Genomic DNA, 20,394 nt, shown 5'->3' on the forward strand with positions numbered 1-20,394 from the left:
AATTTGCCAATATGGGAATTTAGATATTTGAGAACTCAAAAATATTTACACAACTCAGGGATTTTAATCTAAAAAACATATTGAAACAACAATTTCAAAAGTTTCTTATTTAACAATTTCACTTAAGAAATACAAACACAGCACCATAAAAATTTGAAAGTACAAAAATTACAAAATCTTCAATACGTTCATAATTTCCTAATGTAACAATTTAACGACTTGAAAAACATGACAACGAAATATTTTCACAATGAGAAAGGAAAAAAGTACAAAATAATATTCGAGCGAGTCGATCGTCGCAGTTTCACTCGGGCTGGTTCGAGGACTTTCAGGATGAACATAACTTTTTACCATTCGACGAAGCTGCGTTCTCATGAACACCATGCATATGGTGAACCGTTGTTGGAACGTTAATAACCAAAGGAACACAACGTGCGTAGGCCAAGCCACACGTTCCTCTGTCTATCCTTTGTTTTTCCACGCCGTTAGGTCCCGTTAGTATATCTTTGTATGCCATATGGAAATCTCACGCGAACCTTTGCTGCTCATCGTTATGCATTTCTTTGCGTACAGACAATGGCAGCGACCGGTGCGTGCTTGTTGTTCGATCGACTATGTCTATCATTTATATTTTACAATTCAAACTTTCAACCTCTTAAAATTTCTAAAACACCAAATTTTTAAATTTATAAACTTTCAACCCCCTATTATTTGTTAGTCTATATTTTACGTTTGACAAGCTTCTATCCCTTTTGTTTATATGCAGTTGCATACTTGTAGCAACTAATTTCGTATATTATCGAAGAGGAAGCTACATTACTCACTTTTTATTTTATTTTATAAAAGTTCGTTTACATCTTGTCTCTGTATTCCACCTTAACCTTAACAAAATTCCCAATACCCCAAATTCTAAAATTTCCAAACCTTCAACCCCCTAAAATTCTTAAAACCCCAGATTCTAAAGTTTCTAAACTCTCAACTCTCCAAATTCTAAAATTTCCAAATTCTCAACTCTCCAAATTCCAAAATTTCCAAACTCCTAACTCTCCAAATTCCTAAAACCCCAAATTCTAAAACTTCCAAACTTCCAACCCCCTAAAATTTCTAAAACCCCAAATTCTGAAATTTCTGAACTCTCAACTCTCCAAATTTTAAAATTTCCAAATTCTCAACTCTCCAAATTCCAAAATTTCCAAACTTCCAACTCTTCAAATTTCTAAAACCCCAAATTCTAAAACTTCCAAACTTCCAACCCCCTAAAATTTCTAAAACCCCAAATTCTGAAATTTCTGAACTCTCAACTCTCCAAATTCTAAAATTTCCAAACTCTCAACTCTCCAAATTCCAAAATTTCCAAACTTCCAACTCTTCAAATTCCTAAAACCACAAATTCTAAAACTTCCAAACTTCCAACCCCCTAAAATTTCTAAAATCCCAAATTCTGAAATTTCTGAACTCTCAACTCTCCAAATTCTAAAATTTCCAAACTCTCAACTCTCCAAATTCTAAACTTTCCAAACTCCCAACTCTCCAAATTGCAAAATTTCCAAACTCCCAACTCTCCAAATTTCTAAAACTTCCAAACTTCCAACCCCCTAAAATTCCTGAAACCCCAAATTCTGAAATTTCTAAACTTTCAACTCTCCAAATTCTAAAATTTCCAAACTCTCAACTCTCCAAATTCCAAAATTTCCAAACTCCCAACTCTCCAAATTCCTAAAACCCCAAATTCTAAAACTTCCAAACTTCCAACCCCCTAAAATTCCTAAAACCCCAAATTCTAAAACTTCCGAACTTCCAACCCCCTAAAATTCATAAAACCCCAAATTCTAAACTTTCCAAATTTTCAACCCCCTAATTACTCGAACACCAAACTCCAACCCTCTAAATACGAAAAATTGCACGCGAAAGTAGAGGATGAGTGCAATGTTCTCGAGAAAGAGGGTCAAGGTATAACAGGAGGATAAAAACGAGTTTACATGAACGTAAGAGGGCTCTCTTTTGACTGATATAGACAGAAAGGTTGACTACATCGGTTGATTGGATCGATTTTACCACTGGTTCAGTTTCTCTAATGAAATTTCTCGTATCGTCGGAGCACGTCCATTTATAAACCACACATCCATCGATTACAGGGTTTAACCCTTTGCACTCGAAAGCATTTTTATTGTTGGACAGAAACAACTCTGAAACTTTCTAATTGAAAAGTTTTGTGAACTGTTGTTGAAAAATATTGTAATTGGTGTTTTTTGTTATTAATTGCCACTCTTTGGTTTATTGTGTTTAAACACTTGAGGGGTTGTTAAACTTGTGCAGTCGTCAACCTCTCTCGAGGACATTTTTTTTTGTGGAAATAATTACAGATTTAAATTTTGACTAATTATTCTTTAGCTGTGTTAATAACTAGTTAAGTAATAAATTCAGAAAGTATGGATCATATAGGATTTTTATTAAATAAGTTATTTGAATGAAAGAGAAAAGTTGTGGGATGTAAATTTAGGGAATTATTTTGCAAACCACAATTGAACTTTATTTTATTGATTTTATTTTGAGAAAAACACATAGATCTTCGTAAAATATAATTATTATAGATTTACTAGTACTAAAATTTATTTACAGTGAATGAATTAAGAACCTGAAGAACTTGAATTAAGAACCTGAAATTTTCAAAATAAATTCGTAAAGTAAATTTCAACAGTCGAATCTGAAAACTAGAAACATCATGCAGTTTAATATGCAACAATCAACCTCTTATCTAACATGGCAAACGAAGTTGCAAAATCTCTTTCTTACATGTACACAGTAGAATTACCTAGCAGTAAAAGATATTTAACATCACCTTTGATGTCTCAAACTATCATCACATCCATTCGTACACGCAAGATTATTCAAATAATAAATGGGTACATGGAGATTCGTTGCAAAATATGCGTGGGCGTTGTACACACGTTGCTTCTGCATTTCTTAACGTCCTCTAACTGCGATGTAAGTCAATGATGTAGTTTCTCTTCACATTAACCCTTTGCACTCGTAAGTCTTATATTCGTCATTATGTTTAATTCTACAATTTTAGATATGTGTCTTTTGGCTGAATGTGTAATGTAATACTTTAAATTTTTAGTGGTTGAAATTTTGGAATTTTCAAGTTCCTAAATTCTGAAATTTTCAATTTATCAAATTTCTAACTTCTGAAATTTCCAAATTCTCAAATTTCCAAATTCTCAAATTTCCAATTTCTTCAATTTCCACCTTCTCAAATTTCCAATTTCTCCAATTTCCACCTTCTCAAATTTCCAATTTCTCAAATTTCCAAATTCTCGAATTTCCAAACTCTCAAATTTCCATCTTCTCAAATTTCCAATTTCTCCAGTTTCCACCTTCTCGAATTTCCAATTTCTCCAATTTCCACCTTCTCAAATTTCCAATTTCTCCAATTTCCACCTTCTCAAATTTCCAACTTCTCAAATTTCCAAACTCTCAAATTTCCAATTTCTCCAATTTCCACCTTCTCAATTTTCCAATTTCTTCAATTTCCACCTTCTCAAATTTCCAATTTCTCCAATTCCCACCTTCTCAAATTTCCAACTTCTCAAATTTCCAATTTCTCCAATTCCCACCTTCTCAAATTTCCACCTTCTCAAATTTCCAACTTCTCAAATTTCCAACTTCTCAAATTTCCAACTTCTCAAATTTCCAAATTCTCAAATTTCCAAACTCTCAAATTTCCACCTTCTCCAATTCCCACCTTCTCAAATTTCCACCTTCTCAAATTACCAAATCCCTAAATTCCCAAATTTTCAAATATCCAACCCTTAAACCCCAAATTCCAAAATCCCTCAATTCTCAAATTTCCAAATTTGCAAGTATCCCAAATTTCTAAATTTTCAATCAAGCGTGAAAATCATACGTCACTTTTCGCTCCTATATTTTTCTACCTATCGATACATTACTATATCGATGTCGAGCCAAAGAAAACTTCAAGGAATTTCGAGTTAAAACCCAAAACAATCATCACCAATTTAATCTATCAAAAACACATTTAATACATCGTTATATCGAATTATGTTCGAAGACTACATCGAAGATTTCACGCTACAGGTTTGATTCACAGTTTATCGATATTTGAGGTTGTCTTTCAAATTTCGCTCAAATGTATACACAGACAGGTTTTAATCGTTTTCAAAGCTGCGATAAAGATGTAGTGACCTAGACATCGACGTAAACGAGCTTTCGTAGTAAAGGAAAGCTGTTTTCGCAGCTGTATCGCGAACTAACTAAACGCGTGAACGTAAACCAACCGCTAAATTTGGACATCCTGTAAAAGATGGACTTCCGTTCGTTGAGCCTTCTCGAGTCGTTACTTATTTACGTAAATACTGACACTCTTAGATTAATCTTTTCCTCGAAATTTTCCTTTGTTCAAATGACAATGGTGTTTCAGTTGCACTCTCGTTATAGTTGCACTCAACTTTGCATATTCTCAAGTTTTCAAATTCTCATATTTTTAAATTCTCAAATTTTCAATTTTTCACAATTCCAAACTCTCAAATTTCCAAACTCCCAAATTTCCAACTTCTCAAATTTCCAAATTCTCAAATTTCCAACTTCTCAAATTTCCAATTTCTCCAATTTCCAAATTCTCAAATTTCCTAATTCTCAAATTTCCAACTTCTCAAATTTCCAATCTCTCAAATTTCCAAACTCTCAAATTTCCAACTTCCCAACTTTCCAAATTCTCAAATTCCCAACTTCTCAAATTTCCAACTTCTCAAATTCCTAACTTCTCAAATTTCCAATTTCTCAAATTCCCAACTTCTTAAATTCCTAACTTCTCAAATTTCCAATTTCTCAAATCTCCAACTTTTCAAATTTCCAAATTCTCAAATTTCGAACTTCTCAAATTCCCAACTTCCCAAATTTCCAACTTCTCAAATTTCCAAATTCTCAAATTTCCAACTTCTCAAATTTCCAATTTCTCCAATTTCCAAATTCTCAAATTTCCAAACTCTCAAATTTCCAATCTCTCAAATTTCCAAACTCTCAAATTTCCAATCTCTCAAATTTCCAAACTCTCAAATTTCCAACTTCCCAACTTTCCAAATTCTCAAATTCCCAACTTCTCAAATTCCCAACTTCTCAAATTCCTAACTTCTCAAATTTCCAATTTCTCAAATTTCCAACTTTTCAAATTTCCAACTTTTCAAATTTCCAACTTTTCAAATTTCCGAATTCTCAAATTCTCAACTTCTCAAATTTCCAACCTCTCAAATTTCCAACTTCTCACATTTCCAATTTCTCAAATTCCCAACTTCCCAAATTTCCAATTTCTCAAATTTCCAACCTCTCAAATTTCCAAATTCTCAACTTACCAAATCCCTCAATTCTCAAATTTCCACCTCACCTCCCCAAAACCCCAAACCATCGTCCCCAAATATTTCCCCCTAAACCTCCAACAAAGAGGTCAAACCATTCACCATACAAACGAACATTATTAGCTATTCGAGCAACGACAGTAATGAAGCTCGTAGAATATTAAATCGTTAATTAATAAACATATTAAAGGAGCAGAACACGTAGATGAACGGGACACAACGCGGACAAACAGTGCGAAAGAAATATCGGGGCCGTGTGAAAACGCTCGAACTGCACTCATTGGAAAGCGCTCGTTCCACGACAATAACCGCTTAAATCGTTTTCCAATGTCACAGAGAGCTGACTGGCCGTCGCATGAAACAGACGGAAAATGATCGATCAATTTTCCCGTCGAAACGCGAAGGCGGTCTCGTAGGATGCGAATTATTCGCGTTGAAGGCTAAATGAAAGCCCGAGGAAAATCATTGACCGTACCTGTGTGTAGGATGCTCGTGAAAGTCAGGTAATTTTAACTCGTTCAGCCGGCACTTTTCTTTTTTTTTCTTCTCTCGATGAGACTACGCTGCCGGTCAACAGTTTTTAACTACCTAATTTCCTCGCTGCATTATAATATTCAACGCGTTTCACGCCGGAGTGAAAATGACTTTGAAAATAATTATGGGTAGCGAATCAGTTTTCTGAGGCTTAGGTTGTTAAGTGTGGAAGTATTTTATTTCGTTTGACTTTGGGGATTTGGAAATTTGATGAATTTGGGGGGTTGAAAGTTTGGGAATTTGACAAATTTAGGGTTTGGTAATTTGGGGTTTGAGAATTTGGAAATTTGCCAGATTTGGGATTTGGAAATTTGGGAATTTAGGGATTTGGAAATTTGAAAGTTTGGAAATTGGAGAAGTTGGAATTTTGAGAGTTTAGAAATTTGAGAAGTTGGGAATTTGAGAATTTGGAAATTTGAAAGTTCGGAAATTGGAGAAGTTGGAAATTTGAGAGTTTAGAAATTTGAGAAGTTGGGAATTTGAGAATTTGGAAATTTGAGAATTTGGAAATTTGAGAGTTTGGAAATTTGAGAGTTTAGAAATTTGAGAATTTGGAAATTTGAGAAGTTGGAAATTTGAGAATTTGGAAATTTGAGAAGTTGGAAATTTGAGAAGTTGGAAATTTGAGAATTTGGAAATTTGAGAAGTTGAAAATGTGAGAAGTTGGAAATTTGAAATTTGGAAATTTGAGAAATTGGAAATTTGAAATTTGGAAATTTGAGAATTTAGAAATTTGAGAAGTTGGAAATTTGAGAATTTGGGAATTTAAGAATTCGAGCATTTGGCAATTTTGGATGCGTTAACAATTTGCAAATTTGAGAACTTAGAAATGTGGGAATTGACAGGTTTGTAAATTTATAAATTTGCAAACCTATAATTTCCAACATCCAATAATTGAGATATCTGAACATTTACAAAATGAAAAATGTGGAATTAAATTATCTATCAATATATTACACATGTAACGAGTTAGGAATGTTGCTTTTACACGCGTACGATAATAATTACAGGAATGGAATTTCATCGATGGCTCATGATAATATCGTAAAATTCTCAACGCGGATTGCATAACGTGGAAGTCATAAGCAGCACAGTGTGGTTCTCACGTTTAAAGTATGGGATATGTTTAATGGGGTGTTTTCAGAAGAATAATTGAATAAATTACCGCGAATAATTGCAACGTTCTATGCAGATTTCCAGCATGTATTCTTTTACGATTATTTTTGACAAAAGAAGAATGTTTATTAGTATACAATTATATTACAAGAAAGCTATAATTAACTTCTTTATCGTAGCGTGATTCAGAACATCTTATAATTAACATACATTCTTTATCTTTGACAAAATCTTTGTGAAAAGGGTTTTGTACTTCAACCAGTCTGTTATGTATTTTAACATTAGAGAACTTGTAGATAATATAAAACATTTAGTATCTTATTATTTAGCTATCAAATGTTTAAGTGATGGGTTTAAGTGGATTTGAGTCAATTTGAACAAGTTAGATTCTAACTGAACTAGTCATTTTGTTTTAAGTCACCGGATCTCCTTCCTATATTCCACAACTATCCACTCAATTCTCAAGAACCATCGATTATGCAGTTCCTGATAAATTGTTATTTTAATGTTTCAGCCGCCGGAGAACGAGTTGCAGAAAGTTGGCGAACGAGTGCCGAGCGAACACGAACTCAGAGTGCAGAGATCTCTGCAACGACTGAACGTCCCGGATTGGTACAAGAACTCTCCCGCGGCTCGCGACGGTTTCCGGTTAAAGAGGCACTCCGATGCGTCGCAGCACGGAGGATGGCGTGCTCTCGGCTCCAAAACCACTTCCCTATCGTCCCTTTCGTCGTCTTCCAATAGACAGCCGACTACAGGTAGGAAACTATATTCGACATCAAATTTTTATTTTTTTGAATTCCTATACTTTTGACTACTTAGACTTCGGATTTCTTAGATTTCCTAGATTCTATAGATTTCCAGTTCTCTCGATCACCCTGATTTCCTAGATTCTATAGACTTCCAGTTCTCTCGATTCCCCTGATTTCCTAGATTCCAGAATTTCTTAGATTCCCAAGTTCTTAGATCGCCAACTCTCTAGATCCCCAATTCCCGAGATTCCCGATTCCCTAAATCCCCAATTCCCTAATTCCCCGATTCCCTAAATTCCCAATTCCCAAGATTCCCGATTCCCTAAATCCCCAATTCCCTAATTCCCCGATTCCCTAAATCCCCGATTCCCTAAATCCCCGATTTCCTAAATCCCCAATTCCCTAAATTCCCAATTCCCAAGATTCCCGATTCCCTAATTCCCCGATTCCCTAAATCCCCGATTTCCTAAATCCCCGATTCCCTAAATTCCCAATTCCCAAGATTCCCGATTCCCTAAATCCCCAATTCCCTAATTCCCCGATTCCCTAAATCCCCGATTTCCTAAATCCCCAATTCCCTAATTCCCCGATTCCCTAAATCCCCAATTCCCTAAATCCCCGATTCCCTAAGTCCTCGATTCCCTAAATCCCCGATTCCTTAGATCCCTGATTCCCTAATTCCCCGATTCCCTAATTCCCCGATTCCCTAATTCCCCGATTCCCTAAATCCCCGATTCCCTAAATCCCCGATTCCCTAAATCCTCGTCTCCTTAATCCCCCATTCCCTAAATTCCCAATTCCCTAAATCCCCAATTCTGATCCCCCAAATATCCAAATTTTCAAATTTTCCACAAATTGCCTCTCCTTTTTTTATAAAATTTAAAAAAGTCACTCGTGAAAGTTTAATTGAAGGATGGAAGATGAGTCGAAAGATTGTTCGAAACGTTATTCGAGCGTCGTAATATCGAGCAAACTATAGCGCACACGCCTTTCATACTCGTAAAAAGTCACGGAACGTCCGAAATTAGCGCACAGCGTCGGCCAATTTCATTTACGCGCGTCTCCGTTTCTCGGCGTGCGACACAGTCACGGATATTCTCTGGCTACGGCGAGTAATGGCCGGTAGGAAGCGACTAATAAATTTAGCGGGGCAAGTTAATTCGATTAATTCGCTTCCCTGCGAGCCGTCTCTCAGAGAACACGTCGAACCCAGTTCGCGTTGCCTCGTTGCGAAAGGGTTGCCTTCTAACCTGTCGCTAAAATGTTCGCAACTTGTTTACGATGCTACGGACAACAACCATAATTCACGGATTTTTATGAAGGTTCTGATTGCAAGATTTCTTTGTTAATAGATTTTTATGTAGAATTTTATATTTTCGAGTTTATGCTTTTTCTGTGTTTTTAGATTTAGGTCATTTTGCAGTTTGATATTTTTACTGTTTCTTAGTTAGATAAATTCTTAAGTTTTCAGGTTTTAAGTTGTAAATCTCTGAATTTGGAATATTTTTTATTTTGATTTGTTATGCTTTTAGATTTTTAAATTTCTAAATTATTAGATTTGTAAATTTTTTAATTTCTAAATTATTAGATTTGTAAATTTTTAAATTTCTAAATTATTAGATTTGCAAACTTCTGAGTTCTAGAATTATCAGATTCGTAAATTAAAAAATTCCTAAATTACCAAATTTTTATTTGAAGCTTTCAGAATTTCAAACTTGGAGACCTCGAGATGTTAAGACTTTAAAAATCTATAAATTTAAAAATTGAAGTCTCTAATAATTTAAGAATTAAAAAGTTTAAAAGTATAAAAAGTCGAAAATTGTCCCATAATAACCCAGATCCACCGCACTCTAATCCAAAGATTAACCGACTTCAGAGGTATCTGGACCGCGAAAGGTTAATTCGTTAGAAACCAGAAGGGATGCAAGGTCAATACGAAAAGTAGCTCCCAGAATGTGTGCCGTTGTGTTAATTAAATTTAGAACAGGCTTTACTTAACCCTTTAAGTACTCTGCGCCACTACAGCCTCCCTCCTCTTTACCTTGCATCGAGAGTTGCTGGATATCTTGTTACCTGATGGCAATTTTACACTTGCTGTTTTTATTCTTCTATTTCTTCCTCCACTAAGGAATTTTGCTTTCGATCCAAGTAGATAGTACTAAGTACATAATGTACGGGTGCACTTAAAGTTGTTTACGTTGCTCCTTAATTGAAAAAGAAAACTATTTTATCAGTAAATTATGAGGCAAATATGGCGTCGTAAATGTAGAAATATGGAGTCCTGTACTTTTAACGTTAACTAGTTAAAATTGCATTAAGCTTGCATTATATATTTATTAAGGTAGCTTGTTAAAGCCAAGTAGAATATATTGTTGATATAATATGTTGTTCACTTTTATTATCATAAATGAATAAGTTTATGACATAAAAAGGCGTGTTAGACATTAAGTATTTATGAAGGTAGCTTGTAAAAGCCAATTAGAATATATTGTTGATATAATATATTGTCGTTTACTTTTATTATTATAAATGAGTAAATTTATGACATAAAAAGGCGTGTCGACCATTTTGTTAATTCGCACGCTTAGTGTCACACATTATATTTATGCTCCTAATAGACAACTAAGTATTTTCATACATTTGTATAAAACCGTAAATTAAGAATTTTCAAATCATCATTAGAGAGATAATTAACTATTGTAGGTAATGAATGTTATATATTTTTTTTCGTGTTTTTATGTAGGTGCTCTTCTAAGTCCAAGTCCCACGCCGCCTGTATTCTCAAGATGGAGTACCAGCTTGCTGAACAGTGCCGGAAGTTCGCCAGCAAGTTCGGCGAGGTCGTCGTTCAACCATCGACAGCCATACTTAGGCTGGCGTTCACAAGAACGACTAACGAATCCTCGGACACCGGCAGAACGTCTTGCTCAGGGCATTCTTCCTCAGTTGCAAGCAGCAAACAAGGTTCGTACCCTTACATGCAACAATTTTTACATTCCTACATTTCTGCATTATCATCTCTGAAGATCTCTGAAGATCTGGATTTTCAAGTTCCTTGATCTCCAAATTACTTCTTTGGTTTCTACATTCTTAGATTGTTGGATATTCAAATACCGAGGTCATTGAGTTCTAGGTTTTCAAGTTCATAGATTTTAGAAGGTCTACATTTCCAATTTTTTGGATTCGCAAATTTACACAAATTTCAAATAGCTAGGTTGGAGAATTCATAGATTCCCAAAATCGTACATCCCCGAATTTCTAGATCTCCCAATTCCTAGAATATCCGAATTCCCAGATTCCCGAATTCCTAGGTCCCCCAATTCTTAGACTTCCGAATTTCTAGGTCCCCAAATTCCTAGATCCCCCAATTCCTAAACACCCCAATTTCTAGACCCCCCAATTCCTAAATTTCACAATTCCTAGATCCCCCAATTCCTAGACCTCCCAATTCCTAGACACCCCAATTTCTAGACCCCCCCATTCCTAAATTCCACAATTCTTAGATCCCCCAATTCCTAGACCCCCCAATTCCTAGATCCCCCAATTTCTAGATCCCCCAATTTCTAGATCCCCCAATTCCTAGATCCCCCAATTCCTAAATCCCCCAATTTCTAGATCCCCCAATTTCTAGATCCCCCCATTCCTAGATCCCCGAATTTCTAAATCCCCAAATTCTCAGATACCCAAATTAATACACCTCTAAATTTCATAGTTCCCAAGCTTCTAATTCGTCAAATCCCTTGATTTCCATATCAGTACATACCCAAATCCCAACGTCCCACGTTGCCAAATCCTCACAAATCCCCAAAGATCAACGAGTGGTAGCTCTCCATCCTTCATCACCACATCTTCCCTAGAGAAACCAAATCTCCTGACTCAACATACATTATAGAATCTACTACATTAGTGTCTAATACATATCAGTGTTTGGAGTAGTATCAATGCTTGTCATACTTAAAACTCCTTATTCCACTTCCTTAACTGATAAAATATACTTCATACATGTTACATCTTCAAAAATTCCAAACTCTACAGCACATTTCAAAAGTAATCTCCTCATAATCTAATTGCCTCTAAAATTTTACTTGTACTCGTAATTTAAAGCAGAACGTGTCCCCAAATAATTTTATTTAGCAGCCTTATATAGTGTACCTAAATTTTTAATATACCAGATCATTAAGATTTTTAATTTTTATTTGAATTCGTGAAATCCGGGGCCTCGGTGACCGTGGCTGACCCCTGGCCCCGCCCACGATCTCTTCGATTTCCTCTTTGTTTCAAATTTATTTTTAATTCGCGCAGACAGGGCAGAAACGCAGCGACGTATCTATAATTAGAAATTCTGGCAGAAAAGAGCCACGCTGGCGTCTGGTGGCCTTTGCAACCCGAGACAAATTGACTGTTACCCGATGTTCGCCCTTCTCTAAGGTTAAATCGTACACACCGTATCCCAACTTTAATTACTTGCTCGTTACGGAAAAATAACTGCTTCGTCGAAACGTCTCGTCTCACGGTCGTTTTATTTTGCCAAATTCTTGCTGAGGCTTATTCCCCTTCTCAATCGATATAATTATTCGCTGACATAATTAACCTTCACAATTTTTTATTTGTATCAAATTTGATATGGTTAAATAATAAAGTTTAATATTATATAGTAATAATATAGTTTGAAACTACAATAAACATTAACATTTTGAATGTCGCGAGACTGAGCACATCTTGAGATTCATTAACCTTTTCCGACCCAGTGTTGTCATATGACAAGATCTTATTTTACCTTCAGATGTCCACTTCTTATTGAAATACAACTATGAAGTAATGTATACAGAAATTGTTTATAAATTATAGGAAGATTATTTATATTGCATATGGATGTTTAGAATATAAATCAGCAAAAATATGATTTGTAGCTAAAATAGTTTGTGTTAGAAGTCGATTGTTACATGGTCAGAAGTGATCAACAATATCACTGTTCATGTACAAGTAGAAATAATTACTTCTAGTAAAAGTAACATACTTGAAAAGGTATTAAATGTTAAATATTAAATATAGAGTTTTCATAGTACGTAAAATCTGTAGTATGAAAGATGAATGACCGTAAGAGTACTAAAACACCCGTCTCGTTTCACAGCAGCAACAGCAACAACAACAGCAGCAACAGCAGACAACGAATCAGCAGCTAGAGGTAAGGAACTCGATAAAGGAGGTAACCTCGGCCATTGTGCACTACGTGCAAAGCGGTCAGGAGGTTGGTGGAGGTGGCAGGCTGTCGCCTCGACCTCGACCTGAAGACTGGGACGACAGGGGCGGAGCAAGGTCGACCAGCCCCAGAGGTGAGCACTAAACAACAACCCCTGCCAAAAAAAAAATTTACATCCCACCACCACCACCACTACAACCATCACCACTTTTACTCTTCACGACAAAGGTAATTTTGAGTTTTCCGTCTTGATGTGTTCTCGTTGCCTCTGCATCTATAATTCTGCGACCTAGACACCTCTCTTCTTCTTCTTCTTCTGTCTACCTGCCTGTCTATATGTCTGACTGTTTCTGGTTTACCGTTGTATCAACAGGAATGTTTGTAACATAATTTCTCTCTGTCACTACCAACTCGAAGCACCAGTCTACGATGTTCTTTTTGTGTACTAACGAGAATCGCTTTCAAAATGGTCGACGGTGCATCGTTCGTTCTTTTCTTCACGTTCAAGCCTCGTTAAGCTTCCTCCAGAATTTACATAGAAGTGAACATCTTGGAACTGAATCGTGTATGTGCATATCGAGTAGTGCAGGTGGTTGAAATTGAGCGGAAAATTCATTCGGACACACTCCTTAAACGTATCTTCTGAAGGGATGACTGATATGGTCTTCAGGGTAGGTCTCGTTACATTGCCACGGGAGATGTAGTACTCTTGGAATTGGTTGGAGGAAATTCGAAAAACTTAGTTTGATAACTTCATTTTAAATTCAAAATTTTTCAGACTTCTAACTTTAAGAGTTAACTTCACACATTCCTCGCAGACGTCGAAAATTTGAAAAATAAGTTACCTTGAAAACTCGAAGTTTCTCTATTTGTAACTTTGCTTCGGCACTTTAGTGCTCTATTCGGAAGCTGCGTCAGGTTTAACTGGCAATTTAGATTTCCTCAAAAATATAAAAAACATGACAAAAAACCCACTTGTTTATCAAACGTAGTTAGAGACGATTCACACGAAAGTCGCCCAAACTCGTTAGATAACCTTGACACTAAACCGTATCCCCAGAAGAGGTCCGCAAGGTCGAGCAGGCGATAAAAAGGGAAAAAATGGCGAAGGGCTAGAAGGAAGGCTCGGCCGGTCCACCTTAGCCGACGATGATCTTTAATCACCGAAAGTCTCGCCGAAAGTATGCAGAGGCGACCGGTTGCTATTTCGACAGCCTTGTAGCATCGTGGCCGTGTTGGCCCCGAAATAGATTACCCTGAAGTTTGAATCACCCCTCTTGTGTCTCCGTACGCTTTTCGGTGCGAGCGAACTTACCCTGCCACTCGGCTGACCTTAGGGACAAAATTAAAACAAACATCGAGAGAGAACAGTAGGCGAAGATAACACGTGGCCGCCTGTTACCTCGTACGCTTTTATAATCGTCGAGGATCCATCGATACTGTGATCCATCTGAAGAACGCGCGTCTATGCTTCTGACTGTGCGTGTCTCACGAGAAGACTTGCGGAAGACTGCTGAAGCTAGATCACTAAGACTTGCTAGATTACTCAAGAAACCTAATTGACAAATGTGGTTAGGTCTATATAATATTTCTGAGCTTCAAAACACTTTTGGAACCTCTTCCTAAACTTCCTGTTTCTAATAAAAATTTGTATATTATTTTTCTTTTGAAGTAATACAAAATCTCTAAATATGTGAATAAATGAAAATAAATTTATTAAAATATAACCAATTATTGTTATACCCGTCGTAAATAAAAGTTACTAGTAATGTACCCGTCTGCATCCCCAGAAATCTCAGTGCGGACCTAAATATAATCTTCCCGTGCCAATAACACACTACAACTTGATAACACAACAATTGATGTGTGACTAGAATTACGTCTCCTTTACCCCGATTGGCTAGACTAGTATTTCTTCCGAGAGACTTCTTGTGAGGCACAGTACAGTGTATATTGTACCCTATGGCGATCAGCGGACCCGTCTGTCAATAACGTGTATGTGTGCCGTGTTGTCAGCTGTGTTTGCGTTGTAATTAATATTTCCGTGTTTAGAGCTTCTCCACTAACACGACCTAATCTGAGATTGCGTCGTGTCAACAGTGACTCGACAGTGTTAACGCTGGTAACTAAGAAGATGAACGCGTGTTGACTTTGTTGAACTTTAACTCGTAGAAACTAGTTCTTTTCTGTTTTTCGGTTTCGCGAGCAAACGAGGATCCTGCCAGAGCCGACGCGTGCATATCAACGTTGTTAATTTTTTAAAATTAGGAATGATATTGTAATACTTTTGTTTGGTTTTAGAATTTTCTTCTTGGAAGAAATTCGAAAAGCTTTTTTATCGATAGATTCGTTGTTTGATGTTAGTGAACGAGGTTAAATATTGTAACGACAGATTCGTGATAATTTTTTTATTCAAGGTTAGTCGAAGGTTACTTCAAGGTCACTTCAAGGTCACAGCATATAAAATCGTTGAATTCGTGTTAATATTTTGTATACTACACAGTTAACATACATAATGTCGTTTAAATGAGGTGAACTTTTCATCGAAATAAAACTTCAAAAAATTTGTAGTCGATTGAAAATTGTTTTACTTTCGTTTGAAACACTTTCTTGTTCAACTACGGGAAGTACCAGACTATTCTGTATAATTCTGCCGTTTAAATGTATTGTTTAGGAGATCCATCTCTAACGACCTTGACCTTGATATGTGAAAGTGTGTACTACTGTCAAATTTGTTATAACTAAATCAATAATGAGCTTAAAAGGTGGAGGTGGGTCTTGTAATTAGTCAAAACGACGAACTTCTACTTAACCGCCCCCGAGAGGTTGAACAACTTGTTCTACTGTGACTTTCACACTTGATGTCACTCGGGACTTCTAAAGTTCGCTCCCCGCCATATTGCCCACCGTAGAATCTGCTAGTCTCATTATAAGATTCATAGCGATCAGAGTTGCCAGAGGTAGGGACAAGGTGACGTCACATTACACGCGTGTTATAAGTGCTTATTTACAGTAGTACAAATATTACGTTACTCATGACGTCACATTTTCCCTACGTCAAGTACGGCAACTCCGATAGAATTTGTCTAAGTTTACGCGGAACCGTGTGACATAAAGTGTGAGAGTCGAACACGCGACGGCCCTGGTTCCAGCAACTATCCCCGTAAAAAGGTCTCCGTAGAAAAGAGAAGTCAGCCAGCTAGTCGCCGGCTTCGTTCGCGATCTATCCTAATGAAATGAAACTTGTCCTCGAAGGGAGCGTGAAGCTGTGTTGGATGGAGAGCTCGTTCGTTGGCACGAGACCCGTGGACTCGCCGGAGACGCCGATGAGCCTGGCCACGGACACCGATTGCTGTCCCGGATGCAACGCCACCGGCACCGAGTCCTGCAGTTGCGTCGACTCCGCGACTTCCGGTCTGTTCTTGGATCTGACGCCGACCCGCGACGATAACCAACAGCAGCAGTCGGCCGGCGGTGGAAGTCTCTGTCCGTCGCCGTCCTCGTCCCTCGGTTACCATCATCATCATCACCATCATTCTCATCACCGTCAGCTTCATCATCAGCAACAACAGCAACAACAACAGCAGCAACAGCAGCGTCATCACCGCGGTGAGTTGCTGCTCGCCTAGCGGAAACCCACCACACAAACAGACAAGATACAGGAACGCGTGTACGCTCGCGGACTTGAAGCAACCGGGAACACGTTCGGTCGCGTCACCAAAGCGTATTTCCGCTTCGACGATCAAAGCTGACGAGGACGATTCACGTTGTCGATCCACTGCGATTCGATGGGTTCGTCCGCCACAGAAGATTCGCTAATTGGATAGCTCTTCAGGTTTTAGGGATGTAAGATCGGATGGTTAGTGGTATGATGCTTTCAGGTTGCTTTACGATTCTTCTTGGATAAATATTTTTATATTGTCGATAACTTCAGGGCTTTATGAGACATATCGTTGCTGTTGAAATTGTTGGTCCGTCCTGCTGAAGCTTATGGTGTGATAGGTGTATTTTTTGGGGGATAGGTGTAGTTAGGTTGTGAGTAGGTTGAGGGTGAGTTGGAGACTACATTGCGATGGGATTATCTAGGGAAAATGGCGATTGGAGATTGGGTCATTTAGAGGTTTGGAAGACTGCAAGTTTTGGGGTTTGAAGGTTTGAAGATATAGGAGTTTGGGGGCTTGGGGAGTTGCAGCTTTGGGGCTTGGGAAATTTCTAAAGATGAGGATTTGAGGATTTGGGGATTTAGAGCTTTGGAAATTTGTAAAGAAGAGGATTTTGAGGATTTGAGGATGTGAGAATGTGAGAATGTGAGGATTTGAGGATTTGAGGATTGGAAGAATTGAGGATTTGAGGATTCAACTATTTAATCTTAAAGAAATTTAGGGATGTGAAAATTTTTGGTACCTTGACTCCTTGAAAATTTGACAAGTTATAAAATATAGAAATTCAGAATTTTGAAAACTGGGGATTTGAAAGTTTAGAAATATAAAATGTGGAAATGCCATAAACTTATAAATCTATAAATATAAAAGTCTGAGAACTCATACTGTGCAAAGTTTCAAACTCTCCAATATCCACAACTAAGCGTTTCCTCTCTTTATATCGCCGTTTCCCGAAAATAATCCCACAGCACACTCTTATTTATTTTCCCGAAGGAATGTGATCACACATTAGCCAGTGTACGTGTTAAATTCCGAAGTTGGCAGGTACCATCAAACAGTTTTCTTGGAAGAGTTTCCTCTGACGTGCTTTCAGAGACTCGTCTGCCCGGAATCTCGTCTATTACGTCGCCGATTGCGTACGTCGTATTTGGCTCGGACTGCTGCCCAGTCAACTCGTTTCGTCGGTAAATGCGATCTCGGTCTACACGTGACATTTTTCTTCGCGTTAGGAAAACCCCAGTCCATCGATGCAAATTAAGAACGCTAAATTATATATTTGTCTGTTGTCTTATAGCGTGTATGGAATAGAAGAGGGTAGGATCGAAATTTTATGGTATTATTTTTGGGGAAGTTCTGCCATCTTGAGAACGTTCTTGCTTCTTGTAAATAATTTTGTGATGCTCAGAAATTTTCTATTTTTCTACGAGCCATGTTGTTGGAACCTTGGAAGATCACTATTCCAAATTACCCTTGCTTTTGCACTCTTTTTACCCTCTCACGGTTCTCACGCAATTTCTTGCACAAACGGTCGCTTTTCTTTTGCGGGAAAGGGAAGTGGCGTAACTCGCTGGGAGCCAGGATGGGGATATATTTCAACTTCTCAAATTTCCAAACTCAAATTTCCAAATTCTCAAATTCCCAACTTCTCCAAATTCCAAATTCTCAAATTTCCAACTCCTCCAATTTCCAAACTCTCAAATTTCCAATCTCTCAAATTCCCAACTTCTCAAATTTCCAAATTCTCAAATTCCCAACTTCTCAAATTTCCAATCTCTCAAATTCCCAATTTCTCAAATTTCCAATCTCTCAAATTCCCAATTTCTCAAATTTCCAATCTCTCAAATTCCCAATTTCTCCAATTTCCAACTCCTCCAATTTCCAAACTCTCAAATTTCCAATCTCTCAAATTCCCAACTTCTCAAATTTCCAAATTCTCAAATTCCCAACTTCTCAAATTTCCAATCTCTCAAATTCCCAATTTCTCAAATTTCCAATCTCTCAAATTCCCAATTTCTCCAATTTCCAACTCCTCCAATTTCCAAACTCTCAAATTTCCAATCTCTCAAATTCCCAAAATCTCAAATTCCCAATCTCTCAAATTCCCAATTTCTCCAATTTAAAATTTCCCAAATTCCTAAATTCTCAAAATCCCAAAAATCTAAACCTCTCCTCAAACTTCTCCACCACCTCAAATTCCCAACTCTCAACTTCCCAAAATCCACAACACCTATTATGGAACCTCAATCCATAAAAAATACCTGGCCCACAAAATCCTAGTTACGCCAGTGATATAACAAAAGGAATTCGATAACAAGTAAAAGTTGAATAATATATCTTTTGTGGGTGGCGTTAAAGATGTTGAATAATTATTGAACTAATGATGATGCTTTATATTGATGAATAAGATATAAATGTTAATTGTTGACATGATAGATATTTTTCGAATAATTTTCATGTGTATATGTAGTATAAGCAACTTTTAGTGCTAATGTGTAAGTTAATTATTCAAGTGCAATTACTTTTTAATTTCTATCGCAAAGTCGGGTTCGATTTTTGAGGCTCAATGATGCAGAATCTTGTTATTGCAATGGTTGGAGTTATTGCAATTTGTTTTGGAGATTTTTATAGTAACTTGTGGAAAGAACAACGAACTAGGTTTATCAGTGATTCATAGGGAGTTTATGTTCATTTTGAATTAATCTTCATAGAACTGTGCTATAAAATATAAAATATATAAAAAATGTATACAATCTTTAACATTAATCTTTGTACATCTATTTAATCTTGATCTTGTTATCTTTTATAAAATAAATTATGTTAAAATAACTTGATGAAGTAATTGTATTGTTGAACTTGTAATTTTGTATAAAATGAAAGATTAACTTTTTGTATTTAGTTTGCTTGACAAACAGTTACATGTATAAATTTAAGTAATCCAACAAATTTAAATGCAAATGTAAATTTTATAATAAAAAATATTTTGTAAAACTCACACACAGTTCTATGATGATTCTACAGATTATGAGATCACAAAGTGCAGTGAATTAAAATAATATCGCAACAGTTTGTTCTTTTAATACTACTCTAAAATTAGCAATAAAGCTGCCTGATTCTGAGTTTATCTTCCGCTAAAAAGTTATGCCATGATTACGCTACTACGCCCACGTGGATTATCTCTTTGTTCATTTTTCGTTTCCGTTTATCGTTTTCGTCAGCTTGCAAACTCGCGACCGTGTTTAAGCCGTGTGTGTTACACCGTTGCTCGAGGCTCCAAATGCCACGCTGTTCGTATATGACCGTGATGAAACTCAAGCACGACACGCACAAAGAAACACACAGATCAGGGTAACTCGAAGCTGGATATCCACCCTTCTCGTACACGTTTTGCTCTTTTGTGAAATTCTCTAAGGAACGCCGACGATGAATCCACAGAGGCTTCAATGGCTTTCCGGATCGAAAGCCACCGATGAAGTTCGACTAAAACTTGCAATCGCGTTGGCGAACGTTCTTTAACTATTTGCAATGTTAATTTTGTTAATCAATTTACTGGAAAAAATTTCCATTTTTAAGAAAAAGAATGTATACGTTTATAGAAATATTCGCTAGATGAAAATCTGACTTTCAAATGTAATTTCCGATGTGAAGAAAGAGATACTAATATTAATTTTTTGCAACGAACAGAACAGCTATGCATAGGTAATTGTTATCACCGTTTGTCAACGCGTTAGCATAATTTTCAGTGGATTCTCGTCGACGTG

The 20,394-nt window shown here is 36.8% G+C and overlaps 1 protein-coding gene across 8 annotated transcripts in view; it reads left to right on the plus strand.

Annotated features, from left to right (window-relative positions):
- Positions 1-20,394, plus strand: part of LOC100883400 (uncharacterized) — a 109,829-nt gene that overhangs the window by 71,979 nt on the left and 17,456 nt on the right. For 6 of the 8 annotated variants that reach the window (XR_013037795.1, XR_013037796.1, XM_076530395.1 and 3 more), the window contains 4 exons: positions 7,537-7,780; positions 10,518-10,738; positions 12,906-13,107; positions 16,230-16,583. Coding sequence is in view for 6 of the 8 variants with exons in the window: in XM_076530395.1 (XP_076386510.1) it covers positions 7,537-7,780; positions 10,518-10,738; positions 12,906-13,107; positions 16,230-16,583 (1,021 nt within the window). In the remaining 2 variants the exon portion in view is untranslated. The remainder of the gene's footprint in view (positions 1-7,536; positions 7,781-10,517; positions 10,739-12,905; positions 13,108-16,229; positions 16,584-20,394) is intronic. The other 2 variants (XM_076530396.1, XM_076530399.1) reach the window with 2 other exon arrangements.

The sequence above is a fragment of the Megachile rotundata genome, chromosome 4 (genome assembly GCF_050947335.1).
Source record: "Megachile rotundata isolate GNS110a chromosome 4, iyMegRotu1, whole genome shotgun sequence".
NCBI classification, from domain to species: Eukaryota; Metazoa; Arthropoda; class Insecta; order Hymenoptera; family Megachilidae; genus Megachile; species Megachile rotundata.